Here is a 21,449-nt window from a genome sequence, read left to right on the forward strand (position 1 = left end):
ACGTGGAGTCTACCCTTTGTTCACATTCCAGCCCAGGTACTTTTCCCCTATAAACATTGCTTCCTTGTGTGTAAATTAGGGGTAGAAATTCTGGAGCCTCTCTGGGGAGCCAGGAGTGCTGTAGGTGAGGAAGGTTCAGTGATAATGTTATGCAGACTTAGTATCAAGGTCTAGAAAGTAAGGTACTCTATAAATACCAACTGTGATTGTCATAGCTTTCTGCTGGAGTAAGACCAGAGGTGAAAGCCAGTGCCTAAAGGATTTGTGAGGCTTGAGTTGAGGGGTACCTAGCTTTACCTTGTTGGCTCATGGTCAGAACTACCCAGTAACCCCCAGTGTGGGCATTGCCACCAGTCTGACTTGTGACCCTTGCTGGGACAGCCTTACAGCTTCCCACCTGACCCTGACAGTGCCCTCGCTGAGGCCTGGAGAAACATGCCTTTGCCTAGACTGCTAGGACCCCACAGCAGAGCCAGGGCCAGAAACCAGGGCTCAGGACGGTGCTCAAGGCTATCAGGAGCTGGGGCCAGGGTGGTGGAGTGTGGCTTTGGACTGAGGTTCCGTGTCCCCCCAGTCGGCACCTGAGGGCCTTGGCCTGTGCCCAGGCTCTCTCAAAGTGTTTTGGGCAGTGGCTGCAGGCTCACCGTGTGCAGGAGGGAAGACCAGAGTTTGGCAGGCTCTGGCAGAGGGACCAGAGAACCCAGGGCCCCCCTCTTGGCTGGGTTTTGCTGTGGGTGGGGAGGGTTATGTTCTACTCTGGCATGCTCATGGGGATAGGGTGGTATATGTCCGTGCAGAGGCAGGGATGGGGTCAGGGCCTCGAGCCAAAGCCTGTGCCCTAGGGAATGCCTTGGGCCTGCCTTGGTGCATGTGCATCCCAGGACCATGGCAAGAGTGCCAGGGCAAGGCTGAAAAGCAAGCCCATCAGATATGGAAAAATCCCCGGCAGCCATGATGATGTGGAATTTTCCCCATTCCAGAGTCGCCCATAATGGTGGGGGCAGTGGGGCTCTGACGTGGCCCATGTCCCACTGAGTGGCCAGCTGGTTTTGCACTGCCCACAGCTGGAGCTGTGCATTCCCAACTCAGGTGGGCATTACTTCCTATCCTTGGTCCTCTAGGGTGAGGAGGGAAGCCAGGAACTGAAAAAAGGTGGATGGGGATGGGGCACCTGCAGCCTGTGCTATGCTCAACCCTTATGGGCACCCTGGAGAGGTGTGGCAGCTGAGACTTCCTAGTGGCATGACTGGTTGCAGATAGGTCCCTTGTGTGAGCTTCCCTCAAGGGATTCTGGCACGACCCCCACCCTTCTCATCCATATTTTGGACCCTAAAAGTATGTCCCCAGCTTGCCCTGACTCTTGAACCAGGAGCCCATACCTTACATTGGATCTTTAGGGCTCCGGAACCCCCAGTAAAAGTTCACCAATTGGTCTAGCCACCTCCCTTTTCCCAGAGCTGGGCTGCCCTCATCACCACCACCACGCCACCCCGTTTCCCAGGCACCCTCGAATCCCCTTCCGGGGCTGGGAGCTCAGCCCAGCCTCAGGGTCCGGCGGTGGGACAATGGCCCCGTTGGCGCTTCCGAGACAAACGCGCCTTGTTGAGCCGGCGGCGGGGGCGAGGCGCTGCGCTCGGGGACGCTGAATGCGGCTTCTGTGCGTTCCGGGCGGGCGCGGAGGGGCCGGGAGGGGGCCGGGGCCAGGGCGCCTATTGGCCGCAGCACCGGGGGACGGGCCAGGCGGCCGCACCTGGCCGGAGTAAGTGCGGCGGCGGAGGCGGGAGCATGGTCCAGGCCCGGTGGAGTCGGGGGCCCGGGCGGGTACGCCCCGCCGCCTAGGAAGGGCCCGGGCGGCGCGGCCCGGGACGAACCAGCCACGCCAAGCCCGAGGAGAACGGGGCCAAGGTATGTTCTGGGGGCCCAGGACCCACCGCCAGCTTGTGCCCTGCCGGGGGTCTCTCGGCCAGTACTCCCCAAACCTCCAAACTGGGACCGCAGTCAGACTCAGACTCAGAGCTGAGTGGGGAGTGCTGCACAACTGCTCCAGGGTCCCAGTGCCCCTGCAGGCTGACAGAGGGTGGGCAGGTGGGGGCAGGGAGGGGGCAGGTTGGTGTGTGCCCTGCCCTTGATTTCTTCCTCGTAGACCCCTGTCCAGGGTTTTCCCAGTCCTTGGATGTGGGGTGGGTGGAGCTGGGTTGGAGCTGGCAGTCCATTAATGATTAATCTTGGACACAGCAGCCTGAGCTCTGGAGGAGGAAGGGCAGGGATCTCCCCTGTTCCCACCAGCGCTCTCCCCAAGGAGGAGGGGCATCCGACCAGGGGCTAGGGGCCAGGAGAAGGGATGGGTCCCCTCTGCTTGGGGAAGGCCCTGTCCTAAACCACAGAGGGGGCAAGGCCACCAAAGAGAGGCATGTGGGAGTAGGACAAACCTTGATATCCAGGAAGGGCCCACAGGAAATCCAGCCTAGCCAGTTGAGTTTCCAGCACCAGTGCCCAGGAGGGGGTCCAGCTTGGTCTGTCCCCTCAGTATCAAGCCAGTATTTGGTCACAGCACAGAGCAAGACTGTGGTCTCTTCCCAGGGGAGCCCTTCTCCCCACCTGTCTTGAGCAGGAGAGGGTATGATCACACATCTGGCTGCAGTAACCCACACCAGTGGGGGGGGGGGGGGAGAGGGCTGCAGACCTGACACCTGATCGCCTGTGTTGCCAAGGTGACAGGTGCCATGAAAATCCTCAGGAGGACAGTCCAGTTGGGAGAATCCAACCTCTTCCTTTACCAAGGGGGTGACCCAAGGTCCAGGGAGGGTAAGGCACGAGCAGGCCTGGGCCAGAGCAGCCCCAATACTGCTGCACTGTATTTTGCCCTGCAGCGGAGGCATTGCTACCATCCCCATTATCCTTATGGAGAAACTGAGGCTCCAGGCAATTCAGTGACTTGCCCAAGGTCACATAGTTCAAAGGTGGCTGAGTTGACTACAGATCACAGGAGTCCTGTCCCAGCCTGCATCTCAGGACCAAAGCCCTGCTCAAGACCTCTCTGCTGCTCTGGGGTCCTGGGCTCTTGGATCTGCCTGTGCTGCCCCAAACCCCTAGCTCAGGACCCCTCCCCCTCCTTGCCTTCCTAGCTCCCAGCTCTGCCTGACACTCAGGGGGTGGGCAGGCTGCTACCCTGGGAGCAGAGACAACAGAGCCCTGTTCCCAGCTGCCACCTCGGGCTGCTTCATTCCCTGCTTCTCACTCAGGCAGAGCCCTGCCTGAAGGAAGCTCCCTGTGGACAAAGAAGCCTGCCTGCTTCCCACATATCCCCTTGTCCAATGGACATGGGTCTGCTGTTTGAGAGCATGGGTTGGAGGCCCTCTTGTCACCCCACAAGAAAGGGGTGTATCCCTGACAGTCCCCACTCTGGGCCCTAACAGACCCCAGGGAGAGGCAGTGATTAACCTGGGAGAATGAGACACAGATGGTAGAATTCCAGGCATGGCAGCAGGCTTGTGAAGGGCTTCTTGCTTCACTTTGACTGAGTGAGGAATATGAAGAACAACCCCTTTTGTGAGCCTTATTCTACTCCAGACAGGAAGGGCAGGATTGAGCAGAGGTGCCCATGGGGATCAGTGGGCTGGGGGCTGGAGGAATCCCCAGGAGAGGAGTGATGGTTGGAAAGAACTGGCGTTCCAGACAATACCTTCTTTCCCACCTGCCAGTTCCAGGTGGCTTGGGCACTCCCAGGCCTGGTCCCAACAGTGCCCTGACTTGTCATGGGACCTTAGGCAAGTCTTTTCTTATCTGTGCCTCAGCTTCCCCCGATGTGAAACCTGGGGGTTAGGGAACTTGGGTTTGGAGCATGGGAAGTACGGGTGTTTGGATGAGGAGGGTAGCCTCCCCAGAAGTCTGCACTGGTGGGTTCTGTTTTTCCTGCCAAGTGGGTCTAGAAGGGTCATGATAATAATCTGAGGTATGAGCAAAGGGCTCTGCATGCCTCGTCTCATTTGATCCTCACAGCAAGCCCTTGAGAGGGTCAAAGTATTCCCATTTTTAAGAGGTGAGGCTCAGAGAGGTGAAGTCACCTGCCCAAGACTGCCCAGCTGGGGAGTGATGGAGCCAGACTTCATAGCCAAAGCATCTCAGCCTCTCCAGGAGGGGAGAGGCAGGTGGGCGGACCTAGGACGTGGTGCAGAGCAACTGCTCAGCACTTTGGAAAAACCTTTATATTGTTACATATTTTTATGCAAACAAGTGCATGGCATTCCTTTAAAAAACATTTCAGTCAGGGTGCCTGGGTGGCTCATTCAGTTGAGCGTCCCACTTTGGCTCAGGTCGTGATCTTGTGGTTCCTGAGGTCGAGTCCCGAATCAGGCTCACTGTTGTCAACACAGAGCCCGCTTCGGATCCTCTGGCCCCCTCTCTCTCCCTGTCCCTCCCCTGTTCATGCTCTCTCTCTCTCTCTCAAATATTAAAAAAAATAAGTAAGTGAAAACAGTTCAGTCATGCTAGAAGATACAGAGAATGATATTACCAACCTCCACATACTCACCTCTGGTGTTCTCAGTAATTTTGGTACCAATAAAGAAATGACTGACTTCTTGGTTAACCTGTTCTTTGCCACTCTGAAGCTACTTTGGGGCAACTCCAGTCTGGTGGTGATTTTGCCCAGGCAAGGCAGTGTAGCAGGAAGAGCTTGCCTGTAGTTCTGACTTTGCCCATTTAGCCCCTCCACAAGTTTCTGGGCCTCAGTTTTCCCACCTGTCACATGGGCCAGCAGGTGACACTGGGAAACCTGTTGAGGTCCCAGGTATGGGTGCCATTTGAAACAGTAAAGACAGGTGACCCTGCAGGTTCAAAAAGTGCTTTCCGAGTCGTCAAAGACATTGCCCTCTTTCCAGTCAGCTGCCAGGCCTGGTACCCAACTGGCAGCCATTCCCCCAGCCAAGGGGGCAGTAGGAGCAAGATGTCAGGGCTGACAGTTTGGGGGGGATCCTGCAAGCCAGCAAGTTGGGGTTCAGCTTAAGTGCCTCTCTGGGCGATCCTACCCATCTCTACTCCAGCACCCCACTCCAGAGGGACAGAGTGAGGAAGCTTCTGGGTCCTTGCAGGTCACTGCCCCAGGACTCCCGGGTGGAGGGCCAACCTCTCCCATCTGCACCTTTAACTGTGCAGCCCACACTTCCCAGATTCTCTGTCCCATGCCCCTGCTGCCTTTTCCCCACTGTAGGACACTGAGGCTCAGAGAGGGCTATGGTCACACAGCAAGGTGGGGTATGGTTCAGACTAGCCACTTCTCCCTCCTTCACCAGTCAGACTAGTTTTTTCAAAATGGAAATATCTTTATTTTTCATTTTAGTTTTTTTCCCCAAGTAATACAGACTCTTGGTAAAACAAAACTATATATGTGTGTATATATTTTTTCACTTCATTATGTATTGTGGACACCACTTAAATGAATACATAACAAACCATGGGGTTAATGGCACGTAATATTTTTAACCATCCCCTATCATTGGACATTTAAGTTGTTTCTCTCCTCTTTGCTAAACTTTTGCACCCATCTCAGATCTCCTGTTAGATTATCTTCTGTGAACAAATTACCACAGATGGTATTGCTGGGTCTGAGATTGGACACTTTTAGAACTGTAATAAGTTGCTGTCAAACCTGCAGTCCGAGCACTGTAGGGAGAGTTTTTTTGCTCCACTTTTGAAGTGTCCTCCCCATGAGATTCCCTTCCAGCTACAAGAAACAACCCTAGGACACCCTCACCCGTTCAGCTTCTCTGCCAGAGCCCTGTTGCTATGCACACTGAGCAAACAGCATTGATGACCAACAGTCAGGGAATGGCTCATGGGGAGCAGTGTTCCACAGAATGTTCTACAGGGAGTGGCTCTAGAGGCAACCTTTATCTTTATCTCCTTGGGGGGCTCTTCCCCTCCCTGCTCTCTTAAGCTCAGGGCTCTTCACCTTCCTCACCCTTTCTTTGATGATCCCATCTGCCCCTCCGACCTCAGTCCCCACCTCTGTGCCCATGACCCCCAACCTCTTTCTCCTGAGGTCTCCCTCTTATGCTCCAGGCAAGGGATCCTATTGCTCTTTGCACATTCTACAAGCATCCCCCACACACCCCAGACTTAACTGGTCCTAAATGGAAACTGAAAATTGAAACACAACTCCAATAGTAAACATACGGCTCTCTTATCTGCCCCCCACTCAGGGACTAGCTCCACCCCCAGCCAGCCAGTCACCCAACAGGAGTTCTTCCTTCCCCTCTTCCACACCCTATCACTCACCAAATGTTGTCTATTCCATGGTCTACAGATGGTTCCAGTTCATTCCCAGTGCTTTCCTTGGTCCAGGTCATTTCACACCTGGACAGCTATAACAAACACTGTCAAGGTCTGCTGGCTTCTCCCAGTCCTTCCCCACCTCTACTGTTTGTTTTCCATCCAGCAGCCTGGTGGGAATCCCATCTCCTCACTCCTCTGCTGAAGACCTTCCCAGGGTTCCCCATTGCCCACAGGATCCAGCCCAGATTCCTTAGCATGCCTCCCAAAGTCTTGCATCTCCTGCCTGCCCCTGCCCCCTTTCTGGCTGTGCCTCCAGTCTCCCCTGTACACCCAACCTCTGACATACACACATACTGGACAGGCCAGCCAAGCTGAACATTTGTTAGTTTCTCGAGTCCCCTGGGTCTTTGCACATGCTTTTCTGTCTGCCTCCTGGCTCATTCTAGGGTAACAAGTGCATTAATTAATGCTAGCTGCTGTAACAGACAAGCCCCAAGTTCCAAAAGGCTTGACACACTGGAAGTTTAGTTGTCATTTTGAAATGGGTGTTAGGAGAGTGGTCAAGCGAATACCAGGCTCCTCCCATTCGTAGCCCTGCCCACTTCCAGATCCTTAAAGACCACCTCATTCATCCAGCCTATGGGAAAGGAGACCACAGAGAAGGCCTGCCCGCTTAACATCAACAGTTATTATTCTGCTTACATTCCATTGGCCAGAATTCCGTCACATAAGGACACTGAACTGCAAGGGAGGATGGGAGATATAGTTTGGCCATGTACTCCAGGAGAAAAAGGAACTAACTGCCTTTAAATTGGAAAACATGCAGCAGCTTCTGCTACCAGGGCCCTGTAAGCCCAGGAAGCTTCCCTGACGATGCTTTTCCTGCTCCCCAGGCTGGATCAGGTGTTTGTGTTCCAGCAGGGCCCACCAATGTGTCCTCCATCACAACCTGCAGCTGTCTGCTCCTCTCACCCCCAGGAATGTGAGCCCAGAGCTCTGGCACAGGACAACATGAACCCCAGCACTGGGCATGGTGCAGGTGCTCCCTAAGTATCTGTGGAACAGATCAATTTAAAACTCCTTGTGGTCATGAAAAAGATATCCACAATCTATTGATATGTGGGAGGGGCCTGGGGAGCAAGTTAAAAACAAAATGTGCTTCCCTGAAGAGACCCTTCTGTCATCTGTATGGGTTAATATAGACAGAAAAAATACGGGGAGGCTTGTGCTAAAGTTTTAAGGACAGTGGCCTCCTTTAATGGTCTTCTTTACATTTTTCTGTAATTGTATGTTTGTTTTTTTTCAGTGAGCATGCACTGCTTTTATGATTAAAATAAATTTTGCCAGGGTTTAGGGGTTGAACTGGCCAGAGATGGTGTCACTATCAATATTCTGAGAAGAGAAGCCTCTGGCAGGGCTGGAAGCATAGGTTCTGCTATCAATGCTTCCTACTCTAGAAAGCTTTCCTTCACGAGGCTCTTCTTTACTGGCCTTCCCACCCCACCCATGACCTCACCTTTGCTTCAGGAGCCTGAGCTCCACTCCCACCTGCCTGAGGTCCTTAACCTTGTGTGTCATATCTGGTCCTTGAGACTCAGCTCCCTCCTCTGTAAACTAGAGGTGGTAACAGGGCCTCCCAGTGGCAAGGATTAGGGGTGTGTGTGATGCATGGGAAGTCCCAGGCACCAGACTGTGTTTGCTCAAAAGTCCACACTCATAAACCACCTCTCTGCTGTTTTATGCCCGCTCTGCCCTGACTCACGCCCATACATTTATCTGTCTTCAGACTAGCTTGGTCCAGGACAGATAAAACGACTCTACTCCATGCCCTGGACCAATCCAGCACTCACAGATATAAGGACTCTCAGCCTCCCCAGTGGCTGTTTAAACTCTGGTATTTCATGGGTACTTGAGGGTTGCTCCCAGGCTGTGTGGGGCTCTAGGGGAAAGAGCAAAATGTCAGAGCAGTGTCAGATGCCTGCTGTTCCCTGGGAGGAGCTGGCAGCCGCTCAACTTATGACAGTGCTCAGTGTGGGATACATGATTGTCACAATAATGGTTACTATTAGCTGAGAGTGACACCTTGGTCCCTAGAGCCCCCCATGCCTGAAGGAAGGGTGTGAGGTTCTTTTCTGGGCATCCTCTGTTCATGGGCAAGGCTGAATCCAGACCTGAAGACAGACCTGAACCCAGCTAAGAGCAAGGTATAAGAGATTTCAGTGCCTGGGCTGAGCCTGAGGGCCACTGGGGTTTGGGACTAGGGCCCCTAGAACTGCCTCTTCCTGTCAAGACCTTGGGAAGTATTGGCAACTGCAGTCAGGACAGGCATGACCATACTGCCTCTTTGATGAAGGACTTGGAGCTCAGAGAGGTGAAATCTCATCAGATACCTCCTCCCAGAGCTGGTCAGGTTTTCCGCCTCCAGGAGGCCTCCCAGGCTGGGTTACTTGCTCTCTGGGCTCCCAGAGATTTTAGCCAAACCTTGGTCTCTGGTTGTGTCTTAGAATCTTGAAGCCTTGGAGTTTGGCAAGTCTGCATTTGAACTCTGGCTCTGACTGCCCCCTGCTAACTGTGTGACCGTGGACAGATGAGTTCACCTCTCTGAGCCTTGGTTTTTCACCTTGTGAGTGGGCTAATCCTGGTGCTTCCTGCCTAGGGCAGGCGTGCAACTTAAATGAGGTGCAGCTTGAGGAGCAATTAACCTCCCTGCCCCACTTGCCTCCCTGTCCCTCCCATGGCCTTTGAGCCTATCCCAGACTCTCTGCAGGGCTCTGCGGCTGCTTGTGTCCTTTATCCAAGGACACCTGAGACCTTGCTGAGCCCTTGGATGAAGTTGCTGCCTGGCTGCTGAGGTCTAGAGACAGTCAGGGACCACCCAGAGGGTGCTCCTGGCAGAGGGCCAAGGCAGCACCTGCAAGGTATAGACACATGCCACCTGCTATCCCCAGGGAGGGAGCTCATGAATATTCACACCCGCTGGAGCGTGAGGGAGCCAGCCAGAATACTGCTGGGTGTCATTGGAGCGTTCCTGTTTCCCAGTGACCGCAGAGGCAGCCTGAGAGTCAGACGTGGCTATACAGGGAGAGGAAAGGGGCAACCAGCTACGGCCTGAGGTGAGTGTGTCTTCCTCCACTCCTGCATTTAGGTCCCTGGGAGAGCAGGACACCTGGAACCAAGGCCTGCCAGTAGTGATGCTGTAGGACAGAAGGTTTACCATCCTGGGCTCGGTTTCCCTATGTGCACACTGTGGGGATGAGTCCTGTTTCTCCTTCATTCTCTAGAGGATGCTGGTCCAACCAAACAGGAGGATTGCTGGGCCTGGCCTGGAGCCAGCTGTCAGCACAGATGGAAGGTGATGTGGCTAGGGTAACCAAGAAGGACAGGAATAGATGGGGTGGACTAGGGAGGGGGTGCCATCTACCCTGAGTGCCTGGAACTGTCACGACCATAGGCAGAGGAAGAGAGACCCAGGTTCTAGTTCTGTCTCTGCTATGGCTGTGCTGTGTGACCTTGAGGGTGGCCCTGTTCTCTCTGAGCCTTAGCCTCTCTGCCGTCTGTCTTCCAGATTGGAAGCTGTGAGGCTTGGGCCACACTGAAATTGTGCCTGGTACCCCATGGCCTTGGACCTGGGGCTTTTAGCTGACTGCAAGCCTCCATCACGGGCCAGTGAGCACACACCTTGAAGCACCTGTGACTGGGACCTGGGAGGGTAATAATAATGATGATAATAATAATAATGGTGGCAGCTCCTGCACAGGGAGTGTCTGCTCTGTGCCAGCCCTGTGCTGGGCACTTTCCTTGTGGGATGCTTTCTGCAGAGCACCCTGTGATGGAGAGTTGGTGGCATCATTTTGGAGGAGAAACTGAGAACCAGAGAGAGACACAGCCTTGCCTAGGGCACACAGAAAGGAAGCAGCACAACTGGGTTTCAAATCCAGGACCTTGGCCCCAAGGTGCTGGCTCCAGGTGCCTCTCATATGTGTGACTCACATATGTGGCTCTCACACTTGTATTAGCCCTGGCCATGCTCTGCTCTGAAGGTCAGGGGGGTCATTAATCAAACATTTACCAGGTGCCAGGCTCCAAGAGCTCAGGGATGAGTTAGCTTCAGGCTTGCGTGTGGCTGGGCACAGAGGAGATCTCTCCTCCCATAAGCCTGGGACTGCGAACCAGGACTGGGCCCTGGTCAATAGTGATAATAATAATTAATATGGATTGATCTCCATTCGTGTGCATGCATTCTCTCATTCAAATCTCAGTCTCATGACTATTTCCTTTCTGCCAGGCTCCTGGCTGCCAGCCAGCCCCTCTCTGGGCCTCGGTCTACCCAGGGGCTCTGCCTGTGATTACCAAGGGCCCTGTTTGCCCCTATCTTGCTGTTGTGTGTCCATTGTATATGTGAGGAGACTGAGACTCTTGAGAGGGTGAGCGACATGCCTAAGTTCACAGAGGCCAGGCAGGAAGGAAACCACTAGCCTTGAATGCTTCAGGCTGACACAGTAGGGACCAGCCACCAAGGCCCCCCGTCTGTCCACTCTTCATCCTGGCTGCCCTACCCCAGCCCACAGAGGCCAGAATCTGCTGTGCTGCTGAGAGAGAGCCCCATTAGCCACACTGTGGCCTCCTGCAGTGGATCTTCTGGCTGCACACACACTTCCTGCAGGCTTGGGACCAGGCCTGGGACGTGCCAGGCAGAGGCTGTCATAGACAGAGCTGGAAACTGCATATTGGAGGCCGACAGACTTGGGCTTCAATCCCGGCCCTGCCCCCTGCCTTACCTGGGCAAGTCACATCACCTCCTGGAGCCCCAGTTTCCCCATCTGCAAAATGGGGGTGACAGTGGGGTCTGCCTGGCAGGATAGCTGAGCAGAACCCATGAGATGCTCTAGAGAAACCCCTGTCCAGGGCCTGCCTCATAGCAGGGGCTCAAAAGTGAAACCTGAGGGCCGGCATGGTTTGAGGAAGCCCAAGTGGTGGAGTGAAGTAGTGACGCAGTGATGGGAGGGTTGGGGGCGCTGTCCTGGGCAAGTCTAGGCAGAGACTGATTGGTGGTTTTGGGAAGCTGGTCTGCCCCCTACTGCTGGGCCTCCACCCCAGAGCCTGTGCCTTCAGCTTCCAGATTTCTGGAAAGTGCCCTGGTGAGTTGCGCTGCTGGGACAAGGGTGGGCCCTTGAGATCTAGGGAGGGCAAGAATTTTACCCTTCCCTGTTTTAAAGTCAGAGAACCTGAGGCCTAGGGCCTCATTCAGGGTTTGGGCCCCAGTCTGAGGCTCTGGCCTGGCCCAAGGTTCTGCCCTGTTCCCCCTTAACCACCTCCTCGCTGGGCCCCCAGGGAGCGGGAGGCCAAATGGGGCACTTGATGCATGGGGCCAGTTTGTGCTTGGTGGGGGACAGGGAAAGGGGGGGGAGACGGCGGGGGGCTAGCAGCCACTCCTTGTTCAGGAGAGCTCACCCTGACAGAGACCAGGAGCAGGTCCCCAGGAGCTCAGGAGGGAAACAGCTAATACTCTTTGAGAGAGACCTATGTGCTAATTGCTTTGCCTACTCCCATCTCTGGAAGAGCCAGTGAGGGGGTCTATCAGCTTCCCAATTTCAGAGATGAGAAACTGAGGCTCTCAGGTTCCTGTGATTGAAACACAGGCCTGGGGCTTCCAGAGCCTGAGGTCGGCACCTCCCCCTCCATTACCATACTGTCTAGTCACCTTACCCCACCTGGCAAGCTTTATGACCTTACCCCACCTGGCAAGCTTTATGACCTTACCCCACCTGGCAAGCTTTATGACCTATTATTTAAACATATTAAATATATTTTATTGCCTTTTTATTAAAAAATCCATATTCCCTTTTGGGGCACCTGGGTGGCTCAGTCAGTTAAGCGTCTGACTCTTGATTTCGGGTCAGGTCATGGTCTCATGGTTTGTGGAGTCAACCTCCATCCCCCAACCACTGGTTGCCTGCTTGGGATTCTCTCTCTCCCTTTCTGCCCCTCCCCTGCACATGTGTGCTCTCCCTCTCAAAATAAACTTAAAAAATATATATAACTCCTTTTTAAAAAAGTAATTGTTACAGAAACGCATAATATTGAAAAATATTCCATTATGTACCCCTTTCCAAGCTATGTAGAGGATACTACGGCTCAAATTTAGAATACTGCCCTCCAGTTGTTTCTGGGCCTGCATGTATATTTACCTATATATGCATATGGATGTGGGGGCATAAAGTTCTGGAACTTTTTTTTTCACATTAATAGATCATGTGCTTTTTTTTTTTTTCTAGGATTAAAAAAAAATTTATTTATTTTGAGAAAGAGAGAGAGAGAATCCCAAGCAGGCCCTGTGCTGTCAGTGCAGAGCCCAACTTGGGGCTCAATCTCAAGTGAGATCGTGACCTGAGCTGAGATCAAGAGTCGGTCACTTAACTGACTGAGCCACCCAGGCGCCCCAGATCATGATGTTTTTTGAGTCAGTCCACTTAGCTCTGCCTTGTTTTGTTATTTGGTACAGATGACTCCATCTGGGAAAAGGCCTTGGTTTGTGTAACAGTCCTTCCCCCCACCCCCCGATGGACACAGATTGTTTCTAGTTTTTCAAATTTTTGACTAAGCTTCTATAAACACCATTACATGTGTGACTTTGTCCAAGTGTTTCTGTAGAATAGTTGGAATTTGGAGAGCTTATACCTTCCTCCTTTGATAGAATAAATGGCTCTCTGGAAACATTCTCCCCCATTCTCATTTACTCCTGACCTGTCCACATTGCCCACCTAAGAGTGAACAGGGATATGTCATTGTCATGAGGGAAGCCAAATTCCCTCTCACATAGTTTCTTCCTCTGCAACTTGTTTCTTCATGTCCTTTCCAGTGACGAGAAATTTCTAGATAAGCAGAAGACTCAGGGATGGGTGCTGGCTGGTGGGGTTGGCCTGGAGTGCTCCTTCTCTGAGAAGCGTTTATGGGTGCCTTGGATAACTTTCCCAGAGGGGAGTGTGGGGTCCCCCTCCAGGCTGGTTATTTAGCCTCTGCCCCAGGGATGGTGGGAACGTGCCATGCGTGTGTGGTCACGGGGCAGCATGCATGATTTCTTGTGGCCTCAGGGGCCCAAGGCCCCCATGCAGCTTGTGTCAGAACAGGAGTGGAAAGTTTCGTGCCCTGGTCTTATAGCTAAAGGGAGGTAGGAAGGCATCCTGAGCCCCAGCTCTCTCCTGGACTCCCATCCCTCAGCATGAACTACCTCCATTACAGTTCATGCCTCATTCCTCTGCTATTAGGGTTGCCACAATTAGACCAAAACTAGACTGAAACTTTCCCCAAGCCCGCCACCCCCCCAAAAAAAAACCAGGACACCAAACTAAATTTAATTTTCAGATAGACATTGAATAATTTTTATTATGTCCTGTATAATATTAAAATTAAATTTTATTCATTGTTTATCTGAAATTCAGGATTACCTGGGCAAACCTGCCTGCTGGAAATTAGAGAAGAGGTAGGCATGTGGGCAGAGGCTGTGCTGTGTGACTTGAACCTCTCCTTCCTCTCTCTGAGCCTCAGTTTCTCCATCTGCCTGCCCTACAGATACAGGGACATAGGGGCCAGCGAAAGGAGCGGAAGAGCCTCAACCCTTCACCAGGCAGCTGGGAAGGGTGGCACAGGGAACAGGTGGGACTGGTTAGGTCCTTTGAAAGGTGAGACATCCAGGCCCTGGGAGGTCCCTGGCCCCAGGCCTGGGGGGACAGGGCGTTGGGAGACGGTCTTCTTCTCCATCTTAGAAAATGATTTCATTATGAAGCACAAAAATGTATAAGAAGTACACTGATGAACACCCAGGTATCCACCCTACCCCTCAGCTTAAAAATTAAAACCAAGGGGCACCTTGGTGGCTCAGTCAGTTAAGCATCCGACTTCAGCTCAGGTCATGATCTTGCAGTTCACGAGTTCAAGTCCCACATCAGGTGAGCTCGAGCCCTGCTTCAGGCTCCTCACTGACAGTGTGGAGCCTGTGTGGGATTCTCTCTCTCAACCCCTTGCTTACTCTCACCCTCTCTCTCCCCCCCAAAAATGAAAATTAATTAATTAATCAATTAAAATATTTATTTTATTAAAAATTTTTAATGTTTATTTAATTTTGAGATTGAGAGAGAGAGAGACAGAGCAGGAGTGGGGGAGGGGCAGAGAGAGAGGGAGACACAGATCCGAAGCAGACTTCAGGCTCTGAGCTGTCAGCACAGAGCCCGATATGGGGCTCGAACCCACAAACTGGGAGAACATGACTTGAGCTGAAGTCTGCCACTTAACCAACTGAGCCACCCAGGCACTCATCAATTTAAAAAAAATTTTTTTTTTTTTAATTTTTTTTTTTCAACGTTTATTTATTTTTTGGGACAGAGAGAGACAGAGCATGAACGGGCGAGGGGCAGAGAGAGAGGGAGACACAGAATCAGAAACAGGCTCCAGGCTCTGAGCCATCAGCCCAGAGCCCGACGCGGGGCTCGAACTCACGGACCGCGAGATCGTGACCTGGCTGATGTCGGACGCTTAACCGACTGCGCCACCCAGGTGCCCCTAAAAAAAATTTTTTTTTATTAACGTTTATTTTTGAGACAGAGAGAGACAGAGAATGAATGGGGGAGGGGCAGAGAAAGAGAGAGACACAGAATCGGAAGCAGGCTCCAGGCTCTGAGCTGTCTGCACAGAGCCCGACGCGGGGCTCAAACTCATGGACCACGAGATCGTGACCTGAGCTGAAGTTGGACGCTTGACCGACTGAGCCACCCAGGCGCCCCTAAAAATTTTTTTTAAAACCAAACCAGACAGTAGAACCTTCTCCCTTCTCCCTGTCCCATTCCCGGGTCTCTGTCTGCATTGGCTTTGCCCACTGACTCTGTCTGCAACCCTGTTTCTCCCTCTCCATGTGTTTGTCACTCTGTCCCTGTATAGACCTTGCTGGCGCCACAGAGCTGGCAGAGGCCAGTCCCAATGTCAAAGGCTTCCCCTCAACCCAGCCAGGCCTGGGGTAGCAGTGGAGGCTCCCTGGGGCCGGCCTCCTAATGCTTGCCCTGTTCTCTGCTCCCTCAGTTGTCTGAGATGCCGCTGCCGCAGAAGAAGCGCTGGGTGTCCATGGCCAAGGGGCTGGTGCTAGGAGCACTCTTCACTAGCTTCCTGCTGCTGCTGTACTCCTATGCTGTCCCCCCGCTGCACGCTGGCCTGGCCTCCACGTGAGTGGCCCTCCTGGAGGGCCAAGGGGTGGGAGGGTTGGGGTGAGGGGGCACCCTGTACCCTGCACCATGCTGTGCTGGGCAGAAATTGTACTGAGGGCAGAGCTTGCTGTGTAATCCTGGGCCTCAGTGTCCTCATCTGTGAAGTGGGCATAATAGAGCCTGCCTTGTGGATCATGTGAAGAAAATAACACTGTGTACAGGGCTGGGATTATCATCTGAGGTTGCAATGGAGCTGGGAGGCGGGGGTGACTTGTCCAAGAGAACTCACTGGCACAGGGCCGAGATTCAGACTGCGGTCTGTCTGCCTCCAAGCCTGGCTCCTAGCCATGAGGCTCTCCCACCTCCTCGTGGGGCTGCTCAGCCAGGCCTGGCATGGCTTGTGCTCTTAGTTGGTGGTATTAAGTTGAACTAGAGGAAATTACCAATTATTGACTTTCTGGTCAAAAACTGACCTACAAAATATGTGGTTCAGCCTAATCCTAGTTCATGATAAATGTAGGATGTGGTGGCCATGGATGAGACAAGAACCAGCAAGCTTGACCTCACACCAACACCGCAAATGGGGCCTGTTATTTTCCCCATTTCATAGATAAGGAAAGTGAGGCCCAAGAGACCACACCATTTGCCCACGCATCACAGCCTAGACTGGTCTGGTCCCCTAGACTGGTCTGGTCCCCTGGCCTGCCTCTCCTGCTATCACCATCCTCAACAACCCTGATCTTTAGATACCAGTGGGCAGGGGGTGCTGAGTCCTGAGGGCCCCAGCAGACCCTGAGGCTCTCCCCACCATTTCATCCACAGCAGGACCCCAGAGGGCGCAGCACCCTGCTCCCCGGCCCCGGGTGAGCCAGAGATGCCCACCCTCGCCAACGGCTCTGCAGGAGGGTGCCAGCCTCGGCGCGACATCGTGTTCATGAAGACGCACAAGACGGCCAGCAGCACGCTGCTCAACATCCTGTTCCGCTTTGGCCAGAAGCACGGACTGAAGTTCGCCTTCCCCAACGGCCGCAACGACTTCGACTACCCGGCTTTCTTTGCCCGCAGCCTGGTGCAAGACTACCGGCCCGGGGCCTGCTTCAACATCATCTGCAACCACATGCGCTTCCACTATGACGAGGTCCGGGGCCTGGTGCCCCCCAACGCCACCTTCATCACCGTGCTCCGTGACCCAGCCCGCCTCTTCGAGTCCTCCTTCCACTACTTCGGCTCAGTGGTGCCCTTCACGTGGAAGCTCTCGGGCCACGACAAGCTGGCCGAGTTCCTGCAGGACCCAGACCGCTACTATGACCCCAACGGCTACAACGCCCACTACCTCCGCAACCTGCTCTTCTTCGACCTGGGCTACGACAGTGGCCTGGACCCGGGCAACCCGCAGGTGCAGGAGCACATCCTGGAGGTGGAGCGCCGCTTCCACCTGGTGCTCCTGCAGGAGTACTTCGACGAGTCCCTGGTGCTGCTCAAGGACCTGCTGTGCTGGGAGCTGGAGGACGTGCTCTACTTCAAGCTCAATGCCCGCCGCGCCTCAGCCGTGCCGCGCCTCTCCGGGGAGCTGTACCAGCGCGCCACAGCCTGGAATGTGCTGGACGCCCGCCTCTACCGCCACTTCAACGCCAGCTTCTGGCGCAAGGTGGAGGCGTTCGGGAGGGAGCGCATGGCCCGCGAGGTCGCCGCCCTGCGGCGCGCCAACGAGCGCATGCGGCACATCTGTATCGATGGGGGCCGAGCCGTGGATGCCGCCGCCATCCAGGACTCGGCCATGCAACCCTGGCAGCCGCTGGGCGCCAAGTCCATCCTGGGCTACAACCTCAAGAAGAGCATCGGGCAGCGGCACGCGGAGCTTTGCCGTCGCATGCTCACGCCTGAGATCCAGTACCTGATGGACCTCGGTGTCAACCTGTGGGTCACTAAGCTCTGGAAGCTCATCCGGGACTTTCTCAAGTGGTGACATCCGGCCCACCGGCAGCCCCCTCTGCCCGCTGCATCGCTGAGGAGGGGCCGGGCAGGGGCCTGCTGGCCTCCCCTATGCCCTCCTGGTGCCACCCCGGCTCTGGGGGTAAGGTGGGGCTGCTGCAGGGGCGCAGCCAGCCAGGACTGGGCCCAGGCACACAGGGCCTGAGATCAGTATTTGACTAGTTATAGCTTTTTTAAAAGTTAAATCTCCTCCCCTCCAAAAACGAATGTTCTGTTTCCTGCCTCCTCTTAAAGGGGAGACTTGAGAAGTAAAAGAATTTGATGTTGTGTTTTTTGTTAATCAGCCTCAGTGGTGCTGACTGATGGGGCCCTGGGTGGGAGGTGACTGAGGATGGGGGGACCCGCAAGAGAGCATGGCGGGTACCTGAGAGTGTCTGTGGGACAGAGCCCAGTTGACGTGACGGGGTTTGATGTGCACCTGTTACATGCTGAAGCCCTGAGTGGTTGAAGGACTCCCATGATTTACCAAGACCTGGAAGAGCGTGTGTGTGTGTGATCATCCTGGGACTATTCCAGTCACTTACTCCAATTGAACATTGGTTATGTGCCCAGCGTTGGGCTAAGTGGGTTGGTTATCTCAGTTCATCTTCGTCAAAACTTAGCAACATGGGAACTGTTATTTTCTCATGCCAGAGATGAGGAAGGGAGCTCAGAGAGAGAAAGTCGTTTGGCCAAGATCACACAGCAAGTAAGTGGTAGGACTGGAACAGAGGCCGGGAAGGATGATGTGTGCAGCCAGATTTGAGACCGTCCAAGTGGTGTGTGTGTGTGTGTGTGTGTGTGTGTGTGTGTGACAGGGAGTACTTGGTGTAGCGCTGAGCAGCAAGCCCTGGGCCCAGGCTGAGTTCCTTGTGTAATCTCATTAATCCTCACAATCACCCTTTGCAGTAGGCACAGTTACCATCCCATGTTACAGATGTGGGAATTGACATTCTGAGTGACAGCAAAAGGGACTTTCCCGAGATCTTGCAGGTACACATTAGACCCAAAACTAAACCTTCTTCTCCCTGGGACCCCAGATGCCTTGCCTCAATGCCTGTGCATGCTGTCCCTGTTTACCCCATCTCTCCACTGACCACTCCAGGCTGCCTCACCATCTGCTTGTACTCCACCCTGCCCAGGCTCTGGGTTTCCCCCTTCTACCCTGGGGTTCAGTTTAATTAATCCAAAAAAATTTGGCATTTATCAGATAGCTGCTGTGCCCCCCACCCCTGAGCTGGCCCTGAGCATACAACAGTCAGCAAGTTGATCCCTGCCCTCCTGGAGCTCAGGTCCAGAGACAAAGATAGAGGCCAAGCAATCAAGTCACATTGAGTATGACCAACAAAGGTGGGGATGCGTCAGTTCTAACCATCTGTCTCCCTCAGCCTCCCCAGGGGGACAACAGCCCTTTCTGGGGCACGGGACTCTTAGATCTCTAAGAGCCAGCAGCCAGACACAAAAGGCAGAAACCACAGCAAGTGACTTTATTGGAGACCTGTCTGTACCAGGCTCCAAACCACATGCTTGCACACCTTATCTGAATATCTACAACATCCCAGCTTTATAAACCAAAGCTCAGAGAGGTTAAGTGACCTACCCAAGGCCACACATCTAATGAGTGCCAGTACCACATTTCAAAGCCAGATTAGTCAGCTCTTATCTTAACCCCTCCCTGAGTTTGAGTCACTGTTTCTCCTGGGAGCAAGTTTCTGGCCCAAACAGGCTGGGAAGAAGGTGACCAGCTGTCTCAATTTCCTCGGACTGTCCCAGTTTTTGCACCAAAAGGTCTCACATCCCAGGAAACCCCTCAGTCTTGGGCAACCAGGATGGTTGCTCAGCCTGGAACAGTTTTGACCCCACCAGCCCCCAGGAGCTACTGTCTATACCTTCTTAAAGTTTCTTTGCAGCAAGCAATAAGCACATCTTTGAGGGCTTTAAATCATATGGAGAAAACTAAGCAGAAGAAAAAAAGAAAGAAAGAAAGAAAGAAAGAAAGAAAGAAAGAAAGAAAGAAAGGGAGAAAGAAAGTGTAAGTTATTATTGACTCCAAATTCATGAGATAATCCCCCTCCCTTTTTAGTAATCAAAAAGAGATGTGACTTAGTGCAATATGATAGTATCTTGGGTTTGTGGAACCCCATAATTTTATTTCATTGGACCTTTAGGGGCCTAAAACTGCCAATAATAATATTATATGTCATCACATTATTTATTATTAATACTGGCACTTCTAAGCCCTTAGGGATCCAAGGAGAATAAATCTGGCAAATAATAGATGCCAAGAATATAAATTGTCCCATTAGCATTTACTATCTGCCTGATTTGTTTTACGAACATTATAGTTATTAACTCATTTATTAACATAATTAATATTTAACAATACGTAGTTGCGTGGTACTGAACAAGCACTCTGCACCATACAGGAACATGGACAATTCCCTTTGCTCTCCTGAGGAGGCAGCCAAGACTCAGAGAAGCTGAGTAACAAGCCCTACGGTCACTCAGCCAGGCAGCCATAGAGGCAGGATGCAAACCCAGGTCTGTCAGACACCAAGGCTGGTGTTTGCAGGCTCCAGACCTTCAGTGCCATTCCAGCCTGCCATCTCAGCCTCAGGACCGAGGTTTTTTCCATGGTTGAAAATGTATGAGGTCTCCGAGGGGCTCTGCAGCTCGTAGCTCGCAGGAACCAGCCTGCTCTAGCCACACCTGGCAGCAGAGGGCGCCATGGTGCCAAATTTGGTCTCAGCCTGTCAAGACATTCCCAGCAGTGGGGGCTGAGGGCACCCACAGTTAGGGCTGAGCCTACAAGTGAAAGCCAGGGTGAGGGTCATGCTGTTCCCTGGGAGAAATTCAGTGGAACTCCCTGTTCCTCTCTGTTATGGGATGAATTGTATCCCTTAAAAAGATATGTTGAAGTCCTAACCCCCAGTTCTCTATGACTGATCTTATTTGGAAATAAGGTCTTTGTACATGTAATCAAGTTAAGATGAAGTCATTAGGGTGGGAGCTAATCCAATATGGCCATAGCTGGTGTCCTTAAAAGAAGTGGCAATGTCATGTGAAGATACAGACACACAGGGACAGTGCCACATGAAGACAGGCAGAGATTGGCATGATGCAGTTATAAGCCAAAGGCTGATGGTGACCTCCAGAAGCTAAGAAGAGGCAATGAAGGATTCTACCCAGAGTCTCAGAGGGAACAAGGCCCTGCTGACACTTTGATTTTGGACTTCCAGCCTGCGGAACTGTGCAAGAATAAATTTCTGTTGTTCTAAGCCATCCAGTTTGTGTACTTTGTTACAGCAGCCTCAGGACACAAACACATTCTCTGTGCCCAGGGCCCTGCTCTGGGTCAAGCCTCTGCCCCTTACCTGGACTCCCTCCCCGGCTCCCTCCCCCAGGCTTGCTCCTGTGATCCACCCTTCACCTGCAACCAGAGGCCATCCATGGTCCCCCTTTCCCTCGGGGAGAAGCCATGCAACTGCAAGCATCTACGGCTTTGCACGTGCTGTTCCCTCTACTATAAGGCCCCTTTCCCATTGCAGGTCTAACACTGCTGAGTGTTTTCAAAGCAAGCTCTGCTGCCTCCTCTGGACATTCTCTGACAGCCTAGCCCTCAAGCTAGCCTGGGGCTTCTGGGCTCCCCCATCTCAGTCCTGCTCACACAGGGCCACAACTATGGATACATTTGTCTGCGAGGCCCCGATGGTATGCTCCTCCAGGACAGGATCTTTGTTTGTCTTAACACAATCAGCCTCTAGTGCCCAGTCCATTGCCTGGCACACAGTTGGTTTTCAATAAATATTGAAAGAGGAAAGAAAGAAAGAAAGAAAGAAAGAAAGAAAGAAAGAAAGAAAGAAAGAAGCGATAAAGGAAAGAAGGAAGGAAGAGAGGAAAGAAGGAAAGGAGGGAAGGTGGAAGAGAAGAAGCAGAAAAGGGAGGGCAGGGAGTGCCTGGGTGGCTCAGTTGGTTAAGTGTCTGACTTTGGCACAGGTCATGATCTCATGATTT

General features: G+C 53.0%; 1 protein-coding gene across 3 annotated transcripts; it reads left to right on the forward strand.

The window, feature by feature from the left end:
- The first annotated feature begins 1,748 nt into the window (after positions 1–1,748).
- On the forward strand, positions 1,749–20,717 carry GAL3ST1 (galactose-3-O-sulfotransferase 1). 3 transcript variants are annotated; one of them, XM_043559261.1, is made up of 3 exons: positions 1,749–1,905; positions 15,343–15,482; positions 16,287–20,717. In XM_043559261.1, exons 2-3 carry the CDS (start codon positions 15,352–15,354, stop codon positions 17,428–17,430), a joined length of 1,275 nt encoding a protein of 424 aa, XP_043415196.1. In that variant the 5' UTR covers positions 1,749–1,905; positions 15,343–15,351; the 3' UTR covers positions 17,431–20,717. The 3 variants fall into 3 exon arrangements, with proteins under 3 accessions (XP_043415196.1, XP_043415198.1, XP_043415197.1); XM_043559263.1 differs by having other exon boundaries at positions 16,290–20,717; XM_043559262.1 differs by lacking the exon at positions 1,749–1,905 and adding an exon at positions 9,081–9,386.
- The last annotated feature ends 732 nt before the right edge of the window (positions 20,718–21,449 follow it).

This window comes from Prionailurus bengalensis, chromosome D3, assembly GCF_016509475.1.
Source record: "Prionailurus bengalensis isolate Pbe53 chromosome D3, Fcat_Pben_1.1_paternal_pri, whole genome shotgun sequence".
In the NCBI taxonomy this organism is placed as follows: domain Eukaryota; kingdom Metazoa; phylum Chordata; class Mammalia; order Carnivora; family Felidae; genus Prionailurus; species Prionailurus bengalensis.